General features: G+C 40.5%; 1 protein-coding gene across 4 annotated transcripts in view; it reads left to right on the forward strand.

The window, feature by feature from the left end:
- Positions 1-12,261, forward strand: part of arhgef28a (Rho guanine nucleotide exchange factor (GEF) 28a) — a 47,394-nt gene that overhangs the window by 12,732 nt on the left and 22,401 nt on the right. For all 4 annotated transcript variants that reach the window (XM_044333877.1, XM_044333880.1, XM_044333879.1 and 1 more), the window contains exons 5-13: positions 2,078-2,267; positions 3,115-3,304; positions 3,729-3,798; positions 5,398-5,444; positions 5,635-5,707; positions 9,533-9,648; positions 9,771-10,042; positions 10,128-10,311; positions 10,430-10,541. In XM_044333877.1, the coding sequence (XP_044189812.1) occupies positions 2,078-2,267; positions 3,115-3,304; positions 3,729-3,798; positions 5,398-5,444; positions 5,635-5,707; positions 9,533-9,648; positions 9,771-10,042; positions 10,128-10,311; positions 10,430-10,541 (1,254 nt within the window). The remainder of the gene's footprint in view (positions 1-2,077; positions 2,268-3,114; positions 3,305-3,728; positions 3,799-5,397; positions 5,445-5,634; positions 5,708-9,532; positions 9,649-9,770; positions 10,043-10,127; positions 10,312-10,429; positions 10,542-12,261) is intronic.

Genomic DNA, 12,261 nt, shown 5'->3' on the forward strand with positions numbered 1-12,261 from the left:
TGTTTTGTAACAACTACCAATTTAGGAATATAAATATAAGAAAAATAGGCTAAATAACACATTTATCAAATGTAAATTTGTCTTGCTGTGCAAAACATTGATGCTAATGACTGCTCAGATGTTGTCCACAGCATTATATATCCGATAAAAGTAAATGAAAAAAGTAAATCTCCATAGGTCATGCATAGGGGTTATGTGAGCACCATAAATTGAATGTCATTCGCTTGGGGTGTAGATAAATCTCACAACCTCAAAGACTGGACAAATTAAAACCAATACTATTCTCATAGCCTTATTTCACTAGAGGAACATTAGAAAGTATACTTTATTACAATTCAGATGAACAAACCCTTTACAGGTAATATTAATTCTTTAGGTTAATATCATTGCTCTATCAACTATATCATTGTTCTGGTGTTCAGGAGATTAAAAACCCAACATGAGATCTGATTCTGTAGCACAGCTCCTCCATCACATGATGTGCAGGACCAGCCAACCAGCCGCGCAGAGGCTGGTGTGCACCAAAGACGGAGAGCAATTACTGCCATTATTCCTCTTCAGTCAGATTAGAGTTGTCTTGCAGACCTCTGTGTCTATTAAATCAACTCCCACAATCCTCCTCTGCACTGCACTCCCCCACCTTTACACCACAGCTGTGTCAGAGTTGTTTCTGGCGTCTGGCCTCAGATTTTTGTTATTTATGATGTTCCATTATTTCAAAGTAGTGAAGTCTCTCCTCATTATTAGGAAACAGTGGTGAAACACTAACAGTATGCTGCAAAAAGAACATTTGTGCATTTCCAGATTTAAAGTAAGAGATTGTCTGCCCTAGTGTGGAAAAGTTTGAGTTGATATAGTTGCAGCTCCATACTGTTTTGTATTCATCATTGTAAAAGAAAATGAGACCAGAGACAAACTAGAGCACGCAGCAAATGCACATGCCCTGTTCAGCCCTCTCATTAAACACCAGTATATTTATGTACATGGCTTGCTTAGAAAAAGCAAATGTCCATGCAAAACATGGGCGAGGTGCAAATGCAAATAGCTGTTGGCCCCTAGTCCTTCAGTGCACTGGTCAAATTTGACAATGACATACTTGTTTGTTGAACTTTGCATGAAGGGTATGTTCAGCATTCACTCTCCTCCGTCTGCTGAAACTGGGTCACAATTAACGGCGCCATTGTGGAGGTGACAGGGCGTTTCAGTTCATCTCGGGGCTCCAGCAACAAATTGGAGGGAAAAGAGAAAATAAGAGTTGAATTCTTCTGCACGTTGTTTCACCTTTTGAAAGACAGTACCATGGCAACTTTCAGCCAGTTACCCACACTTAGAGGATAGGCACAAAGATAAAGTACCTGTGGTCCTCTCTTAATAAGTCTTTTGTCCTGTGCTTACAAAACAACAAGGGTGTATTGTATATGCAGGATTTGTGACTGCTAAGCAATGATCAGTACTACTGTTGGTGCTGCTGCAACATATTAGCTTGTGAGTGCATGTTAAAGCATCATTCAGATTTACAAGCGGAATCGGCATTGTTTATATGCCCTTATACTTGTTGTTTATACTTCCTTATCCTCTAGTGCACACGAGGCACGAGGCAGCAGCTGTTTTATAGCAGGTGTTAGCTCAGTGAAATATCCTGTTTTTCTAGGTAGTAATAGTATTGATATGCTGCTGACCTTATGTAACCCAGAGCTCTTCATTCCTTCATCTGCATGGTATGCTACTGCAGTACATTCCATACATATGCAGCAGATGATCTGTACATCTGTGAAGAATGATGGAAAGGTTTACATAAGTAACCTCAAAGAAAAAGGATTTACCACATGGCGACATGTTGGCAAATTGTAAGATTATCTAGCAGTTATTCTTTCAACTCAAGTATGCTCGATTAAGACACTAAAATGCAGAATGTTCAATCACTTTAAACAGCCCTGCATAAAACTTTTCCCAAATGCTGAAAATAGTGTGTGATTAAGAATGATTCTTCCTCTGCTTTTAGGAAATACTGCATTTTACGTCAACAATGTGTCTGACTGTAAATCTTCTCTGTGTTTTCCTCTCTTTCTCTCTCTAGCTGCTGAGCTTCAGCCCAAAGAAACCCTCCTTCACCTTGCGGTGCGTTTGGGTTTGGTCCATCTCTCCCGTTTCTTAATTCACCAGCCAAGAGGTCAAAGGGCATTGACTTTACCCAATCAGGAGGGAGACACACCCCTCCAGCTGGCACAGAAGGATGGAGAACATGCCATGTTCAGGGTGCTGGCAGCGTAAGGCTTTGATTTTTATCTGTTTTACTGTAATGCATAATGTGTTCTCTTTCACTTTTTCAGACAAACATCTTTAATTGCTTCCAGGAGCCATTTGAAAGGGAATTTCTTGCACTACTTAAGGAGTTTAAAGGCTTTCTGGAACCTTCTTACTTAATCGCAAGTAAAGTTCATGCTATTAGCTGTTTATTCTGTTAATAAGCTGCTAGAAACTACAAATCATCCAAACAGGATTTGTCATGGCTTCAGCATTGTTGTCAGCACAGGGAAACCCAACCACAAATTGTCAACATCAAACACTTCTAAGCCATTTCTAAGTAAATATGCTTTTTTCCCATACATAAAATACATAAAATAACACTCATGCTACAAAAAAATCCACTCAACCAGCAAAAGAAAACATTAGACTCACAGCTTGAACCATCTTTGTTTAATAGACAACTAAAGAAATCTACTCAAGCAGCAGACAGAGAGTTGCTATATGTCAAAGTCATACATGTAGCAACTAAGGTTATATTTCAAAAAGTGGCAGCTGTTATCAGAGGATTACAGTCGCTGCATGTAGTGGAAATGCACAATTGAACACCTAAAATGTATATAATAACTACTAATAATTCAACATATCCTCCCGCAGTGACAAAGTTGTACAGATAACGCTTGAGAACCCGTCAGTGAATAGAAATGATATCAACGTTTGCGCACATGATGACTAATAAAGACTTCAGATAAGGCTGATTCATAAGGGAGGCTCCTTTCGGTCTGCAGTAAATTACTCAACGTTAACCTTACATCCAATAATCTTTATTTCAATTCCGTTCATTTGTGCTTCTTTCTTTCGCCTTATCAGACCTCCAGGTCCAGTAGTCGGCCCTGTTCCTGGTGTGTGGTGTGTGTGGTCGGACAGCTCCCGCATGATGAGGTTTTGTCCTGGGACAGACTCAATGACCCTGACTGTGCGGCAGGCTCCTGGCAGCTGCCCTCAGGAGGGCATCATGTTCCTCCGAAACAGACTGGGAGACCACAGTGTCCTCAAACTGGTGAGAGCAAACCACGAGGGAACACCTTTATTAAAAAATCTTTATTATCGTCACATCTACTGCTAAATATAGGAAAGAAAATGCTAATAAATATTCTCATGCATCTCCGCGTATGATGTCATGTGTCGTTGCTGTCGAGATAAGGCCTTTTGCATAGGTTTTGTTTGTGCTTGTGTAAACAGCAAGCCCTTGACTTTCACACCCTTTAACATGCAATCAGACACTGTGATAAGAGCTAGCAAGTTAACAGTAAATAAAACACTGCAGCTTTTTTAGCTGGTAAATCAGAGGGAATGAGTGGCTAACATGAAAGACACAGACAGGATATGAAATCGTGTGACATTTTTGAAATGTTTGATCACATTATTTAAACTACATAATTTACAGTGTGACTGTGTAAACATAAGATATGCTTTTGTTCTAGATCACTTTGCTTAGAACCGACACCGAGGTAGAGAAGAAAGACAAAAATGAAGGCCTTCCTAGTGATGAAGGTAAGCTGGCTTTTTAAATTTCACTATGTGCTGTAATAAGAATTAAATCCTTGCATGAAGTAGCCATTTTTTACCTTCAGACCTACTTGCAGTAATCTGATAAAGAAGCTCGGTTACAAGTGAGTCACAGATGTATCACAAGATACTCTTTCCGCATGAGCTACCTGCATGAGAAAGTAGTTAGTGCAACAAGACTATCAAAAAAGCACCTGGAAAAAGTACTAATAATTGTTGGTAGGGACCTGTAATTACTTCCCTGTCTTGCTTACTACAAGAGTCTGTTTACCCACAATACACCGTCATGAGAGAGGGATGAGCTCGAGACAAGCATGTGCATTAACTGTGTTCTCCTTTATGTGCCACATGTTAGCTGTCACATGGATGTTCCAGCTGTGTAACCCGACCTGGGAAAACAGAACATCACAGCACACAGAGCAATACGCGCAGGCACACACACACGTACACACACACACAGAGTGACCTAAGTGCACAAAGACTCATAGATGTAGTATTGTCTAGTGCTGAAATGATTAGTTGATTATATTTGACTAAGAATTAAATCGTTTTTGAAACAAAAATGCCAAAACTTTTCTGGTTGTCAGCTTTTCAGATGCTTCCTTTCTCTGTTTTATGTCACTCTACATTTAATATCAGTGGAATTTAGACTATCGGCCAGACAAAACAACAATTTGAAGACTTGTGATGGAAGACTACATTATTATTAAAATAATCCAAAAATAATCATCAACATATTAAATAATAAAAAATAATCTTTAGCTGCAGCCCATCACGCTGGGCCTCTGCGTGCACAAACAGCTCACATTCGCTCTGTCTGTGTGTGGCGGTATGTGAGTGCAGATTTTACTGAGGAGCGGTGGAAAACGAACCGCCACAGATTCACTTGAGCAAACATTTGTACGGTCTGACATCCATCATATACAACCTAAAGAGACTAAGAAAACACTTCCAACAGACAGCATAAAAGGCGCACTCTCTTTTCCACGTGTGTTTGTTCTTCCTCAGAGTGTACAGGGAAAACTTTAGGGGGCAGATTGTGTATTTTTTTCCTGGGGTGACATGCTCAGGCTGGCATGCAGCCACACGCAGAGAAAGATCCATGCAGATCTTCAATAATACTGCCGCTACCTCTTTTATTTTTCTGTCTCTGGTTCATGCACATGCACACACTTTCACACACACACACACACACACACACACACACACATTTTGTATCTCTCAATTAACCTGTGGCCACTGTTTTTGGTAACCATAGAGATAGCAGATGGCACTATCGACTCATAAAGGGAAGCAGGAAGTGTACCGCAGTATTGACCTTAACCCTGTCCCGACTTCAGCAGCCATCCATTAATCCTCTCGAAATAACAACCTCACAGTAGGGAGTATGTGCTCTTCCTCTGGACCTGCTGCTTTGGACGAACACAACATCTCATTGGCCAGTTTTCCGTTCCTGGAGAGTAGAGTCATAACCAGAGGACCTGATGTCGTGCGGTCCACACGATTCTTCTTGACAGGAGGAGGAGGGTGTTATTGGAGGGTGTCATGCATCAACTTCTGGCTAAATATTTTTATTTTGCACAGGCACTAGCAAGGAGCTCCGAGTGGAAGAGCATGTGCTGGTTGACAACGTGAGTATGCAGATGCATATGTGAGTCTGTGGTACGCAGTGTGTTGTGTGTGCTGTAAATGTTTATAGATTTCCCTCTTAAATTTGTTGCTGGTTGTTGTGCGTGTATTTGCATTGTTTTCAAGTAAACAATACTTGAATTTGCCTAAGAGCCATGCTTCCTTTGTGGGTTTTTTTGTTGTTATTTAAAGGTTTTTGAAGAACAGCTTGTTCTCTCTTTGGATGACGATGATGATGAAGAAGAGTATCCATCCTCATTATTTGGTAATTCGTCTCTTCTCTTCTCTTCTCTTCTCTTCTCTTCTCTTCTCTTCTCTTCTCTTCTCTTCTCTTCTAGTCTCTTCCCTTCTCTTCTCTTCTCTTCTCGTCTCTTCCCTTCTCTTCTCTTCTCTTCTCTTCTTTTCTCCTCTCCTCTCTTCTCTTCTCTTCTCTTCTCTTCTCTTCTCTTCTCTTCTCTTCTCTTCTCCTCTCTTCTCCTCTCTTCCCCTTTCTTCCCTTCTCCTCTCCTCTCCTCTCTTCTCTTTATTTGCTCAACATTCTGGCTTGGTAAACACAACAGAGAGTTATCCAGACAAAAATACTGTTTCCATTTTAATATTGTGGCAATAATACTCTGACATTTTGGCTTAAATTATGAATGGGTAATCCATAAAAAACACAACAACATATCTGTGGCTGTACTGAACAGCAGGGTGTGGGAACAACGCATAATAAGCTGGTTGCGAGCGCTCTGACTGGAATCCTTTCTCTTGTGACGCTGGCACAATATGCAGAGCTCTGTTTTGAATCACATAATAGGAAATCAATACTCTTAATGCTTCACAGACACAGAGAGGGATGCACTTCTGTCTAAGGTTCAGGCAGTTTTCTTTGATTTAACAGTTGTATTATTAGAGTGTGTCTTCGGGCGGTGCAGGTTGGGGTTTTACCCACTTGGCCTTTGCAGTGACTCAGTATGAAAGTCCTGGAATCTGCCCTGTCACTGAGACAAAGACAGAAATGAGGTCAGACTTGTCCCACTCAAACTCTGTCTGAGCTGAGAGATGCCCCCCTCTGGCCTGTCGCCCTGCCACCCCCCTCCACCGACTCCCTTGGGTCAGACAGTGGAGCTCTGTATTTAAAGTGAGAGTTGGAATGTTAACAAGCTCGAATGCTGTAGGCTTACAAAAGGTGACATTTTAGGTGAGACACATGCATTAACCTTGGATTCTCTTCGAACGCACGTGTGCACACGAGATTGTGTAAGTCTAGTGAGCGCGAACGCTGGCCCACTTGTAAAACTTCAAGGAGGATGCTGAAATTTTTTAGGCGTTGGCACGGTTACTGTGAATGCTAATTTCCTGTGTGTTGTTGTTGGAAGAATGAAATGTGTTGTAAACTCTACAGAGACTAGACTCCCGAATTGCTGAATGGAGCCCATAAACTTTGTGACCATAAGCTGAAGTGTGTGTGTGAGTTTGTGTATGATAATGTGGCTTGATGAGTGACAATACAAGGGCATTGATCTACGTGTTTTCAGCCTAGGGGGATTGCAGATTTCTTCATGTATTGCTAGTAATCAGACTCACTGACGAGCTGAATGCTTTTGTTGTGATGACAGTGCCTTGAGGCTTCTGTGGTACAAAGTTGTCATCCAGAGTTATTTTTTCCAGATCTGTCGAAATGATCATGAAGTTTTTCTCTGTATTCACTGACATAACTCAGCAGTGTCAGTTATTGTTGGAGCTAGCTTTCGTCAATTAGTCTACCAGTCAAGACTGGTCCTGCTTCAATCTCTCACCGTCCTTCTAAAATAAACTGAGTGGAGATTTTGTGCAAAGATGCATGCACATCTGAACAAATGCAAGGCATACAGAGAGATATAGAGAAGACAAGTGAAATACAATGATTGGATTTGAGAACTCCTACCCTTTATGTTTGAGTTCCATGCTAATGTCTTCACTGTGTGAGAGCAGCAGAGAGGAAATGCCTCTGTGGTGCCCAGGATTTCCCTTACATTAGTGCAGGCATGGCTGGTCCAGACATCAAAGCCTGGGTGGAAAGTGCACACAGTGCTATAAAAATGGCATCTCATCAAGAGGTAATTTTCCACATTGTTATAAGCCCCCCACCTGCATCTACTGTACAGTGGGTATGTACACTACTACAAATGTGTACATTTATTGCACACAAAAATTGCTTACTTGCACTAAAATTTTGAGGTATTTATACTTAATACTTCTACTTTATCACATTTCATACATTGCACTTTTTACTCCACTATATTAATTTGACAACTATAGTTACTAGTTGCTTTACAGACTTTATATACAAAAGATATGACAATCTTTATGATACATTGTTGTGGATTAAAAGAGTTTTACATTTTGGGAAATGGTACAGTAAATATAAAGCTACAACCAGCAGCCAGTTAGCACTTCTTCTTTTTTCAGCTGTTCTAGTTAGCTTAACTTAGCACAAAGATTGGAAATTGGGAAACAGCTTTCCTGGCTTTGTCCAAAGGTAACAAAGTTTGGTTCTACGAAGTCACTGCATGTAGCCAGGAAAAAGATTGGCACATAAACCAAAACTTTTAATTTTTATACTTTGGTTTCCGTACAGATTAAACAAACAAGATTTAAGGTGTTGGTTAGTGAGTTTTAGGGATTCTGGTAGCAGGTGGATTTTGCTACCTTTGGATAGAGCCAGGAGGGAGAGACTAAATGCCCTTGTTGGGAATGTTTACCCAGTATGCCTTCCATGAAGACCTGCCCCTACTCTGCCTCTGATTGACTCTGACCCTGATCTTTTTACCCTAACCATCTCACTCCCTGTGCCTAAACATCACCAATCAGCCCTTTGGTGTCTTTGTCGGACTGCATGGAAGCATGCCTGTCAAGGGCATTTATTCTCTCCCAGAGCCAGGCTAGCTGTTTCCAGTGTTTATGCTAAGCTAAGCTAACTGACTGCTGGCTGAGGCTTCATATTTAGGGTACAGAGTGCTACAAAATGTTGAACTATTCCTTTAAAATACCCAACAGTTTACAAAGGAGTTAAAATTAGCTCCACTTCCAGGCGACCTTGTACTTTGGGGGTTAAGATGGCAGCCTTGAACCACAATGCCCCTGGTCCGAGTTGTTGCATATCTCCCTCTTTGGTGTCCTCTCTCTACTATCTATAGATGGCTTGAAATGCCTAAAAATAAATACTTCAGTTAATGTTAATGCTCTAATAAATATAATGAATTAATACTTCTTCCACCACTGCACATCAATACATATTGTGTTAGTAAAAGCAGCTTTTTCATGTTATAAAGTAAAAATAGAAAGGAGTCTGGAAAGATGAGTCCCCAGGTATAAGAACTTAACCCAAAATGATCTTTATTTCTGAATATTAAAAAGAATGAGTGAATATAAACATCTTGAAGCAGATGTAGTACATGAAAGAGAGAATGACACCATGCAAGTCAATAATCTACTTTTTTCCAGAAAATAGACAGCCTGCTGGTAGGGATGATATGTGGAGGTTTCTATGAAAACAAACCTTTAAAGGTCAAACAGGGAGTAGGTATGCAGTGTCTCATCACATTTTCCTTTCCTCAGTCTAAGCCTTGACATTTAAGCAATGAAAGATCAGTGAATTATTGCAAAACGATCCCAAATAACGAGAATGAAGCAGAACAGAGGGCTTATCAGAACAGTCTGAACAGCCCAATATAATGGCATGTTTGGTAATCGTATATTTCTCCTTTTTGGCGTATTTACTGGAGGTTTGTTGATGTGTTTTTGGTTGTCTGGTTTCAGGCAGTGAAATTTATTGTCTGGTTAAGATATCTGTTTATCTCACGCTTCTCTGAGAGCTGCTCTTTGTATTCAACCAGACATATGTTAGGGTAATCAAAAGTAGCTTCTCACTGTGTTCTGTGACAGTAAATCATTGAGCAGAACAAAAACTAATTCCTAGTGGATGTCTGCATCTTGTACAGTAAATTACTCTAAAGTAGTTGATTTTAACTGGGAAAAGGGAGGGGAGACAATGTGAAGTAGCCAGTTTGAATTATTATAAACTATGCTGAAGCTATTCTGAGATTGTGCTGTATGTTTATCACAGTAAATGGGCATCCCATGCAGTCCAATGGAGTTCAGAGCCAGTTCTCCCAGCCTGCTACAGGCCCTCTGCTCTCCATGATCAACAGCAGCGATCAGACCATCACACAGCCGACACAGGTTGTGTATCATCTCTCTCTTTAAACCCAGAAAGGTCATCTAATCTTTTTTGTAATGCTATTATTTTATTTACTTGATCTTTCTGTTGCACCTTTCTGTTCTTTCTTGTGTTTATGCCTCAGGCCGATGATGTCGACACCAGGTGCAGAGTCAGTGGAGTGACGAGTGACAGCACAGGGACTGACAGCGGGTTATGGGACACAGTGGACTCAGAATATCTCCTGCTTGCCACCGACACACCACCACCCTATTCAGAAGACTTCTACCCTCCCTCTGAGTCCTGCTCTCCCCAGCTCTCGCCTGCTAACCAGGCCCTCGCCAGGCTGAACCGTCTCGCCTCCTCTGAGTCGACCAATCAGAGCGACAGTCCGCCCATGGATACCTGCGACCTCAGGTATTAAATATCATAGAAAATCAAGGCAAGTGTTCTGGGTTCCAGTGTGTCTCTGTGTGTGTAACTGGTTATTTGTTACTCCCAGTCCCAGTCTAGTGGCTCTGGAAGTGGACAGTGAAGAGGACAGCATTGAGCCAAAGTCACCGCTTTCCCCGCTCTCGTCAGATGTTGAGAAAAATGAAGACAAAACTGAAACCATTGTTCCCTCCCCTGACCTTACTTGCACTCGAAGCCAGTCTGCCTCCTCAGCATGTGAACCCACCACAAAAGTAAAATACCATCTTTGTTGTTGACTTTCATCAAATATTTTCACTTTCAGTTTATGTCACAGAAAGTATTGTCTGAAGTCTTATCTATTTACTTCCAATTATATCTTCCCTCATCTAGGAATTGGGTGACGAGGGGATACGACTGCGCTCCTATTCTTACTCGTCCCCCAAAATCAATTTGCGGCCTGCTCGTTTTGCCCGGGACAACCACACTCCAGATACCAGCCCTGGTCAGTAACTCTGTTGGGACTTTTAAACCACCTCACATAGTTAGAAGCTTGGTGTAACACATAACTAACAATGTCTCCATGAACTAACTTCACTTGTTTGGTGTGTCTCTAACAGGGCAGTCTCACAAGATTTGTTGGTGTGAGAGTGGATTGTTTTTATATCCAGTTAATCTTAAACTAGTTTTCAAATGTTGATAACCTTACTACTAATATTAAGTACAGTCAACTCCCAGTAAATGTATGGTTTGCAACAGCACGACATTTTGGTGAATATACGCTTTCTTGAGAGCTTTCCGAGACTTAGATGAGAAGATTGATGATATTATTATGATATTTCATAAGGCAGCTATTAAAGCTGACCTTATAAAACAAAACTGGAAGCCTGTTTAAAGGCAAAATGCTGACAAATGGTTTGATCAAGAAAGCAAGTCCATCAGAAAAGACCTAAGAAAAATAGGAAATGAAAACATCGCCAACCAAACAACCCAGCCTTACGCAGTAGGTACAATGAAATTTTAAGCAAATATAAACATACAATTAGGAACAAAAACAAAATTATACCCACATGGAACTTGAAGATATTGAGAACACCATTTATCAAAATCAATTCTGGGATATGTGGAACAATTTCAACACAAAGCAACCACAAGCGCTGCCCATCCAAAGTGGTGACATCTGGAGAGCACATTTTGAAAATCTGTACAAAGAATAAATCTAATTAATTCAGATCAATTTATTATACAAGAAAAACTCTAAACATTAGAAGAAACAATTAAAGACAACCAAAACTCCTTGATTTCCCTTGGGAGGAATTCAATAAACAGACAAAATCTCTCTGGCCAAGGAAAGCTTGTGGTCCAGACAGCATTAAAAATGAAATGCTCAAATACAGCACCCCAGAGATGCAGTAGGATATTCACTTGTTTTATTGACTTCAAGAAAACTTGCAATTCTATTTGGCATGAAGGGCTCTATTACAGACTTCTACATTCTGTTATCGGAGGCAAAATGTATGATCTGGTTAAATCAATGTATTTGGAAAATAGGTGTGCTGTTTGGACTCAAACAAGCTGAATTCTTCACCCAGAGAGGAGGTGTTTGTCAGCGTTGCAATTTAAGTCCGACTTTAATGTGTATATAAATGAACTTGCTGTTCTGTTGAATCAGTGTGCTGCTCCTGGCCTCTCCCTCCTAGATAGAGAGGTGAAGTGTCTGTTTTATACTGATGACCTTGTTCTACTGTCTCCTACTGAACAAGGACTACAGCAACAGCTGGACATAGTAGAAAAGTACTGTCAGAACTGGGCCCTGGCAGTAAATATGAAGAAAACTAATGTCATGATTTTTCAAAAACGTCCCAGATGTCATGAGAACAAATATGAGTTTACCATAACTAATCATATCATTGAACATAGTATGAGTTATACCTACTTTGTCATGACCAGAACAGCATCAGGGAGTTTCAACATGGCAGTGAATGCACTAGAAGAAAAAGCTTGAAGATTTCTAAATTAAAATCTGGCATCAAATATTTGAAAATGTCATCCTGCCCTTTGCACTGTGTGTCACTCAGTCATCATAGCTATACCCGCTGGGACAAACATCCAACAGAATCTTTACATGCATACAATTCTGTAGATACATTTTACAAGAACACAGAAAAAACACCAACAAATGCATGTAAACCAGAATTACACAGACACACACTGATAATTAACAT

The sequence above is a fragment of the Thunnus albacares genome, chromosome 18 (genome assembly GCF_914725855.1).
Source record: "Thunnus albacares chromosome 18, fThuAlb1.1, whole genome shotgun sequence".
Lineage (NCBI taxonomy): Eukaryota > Metazoa > Chordata > Actinopteri > Scombriformes > Scombridae > Thunnus > Thunnus albacares.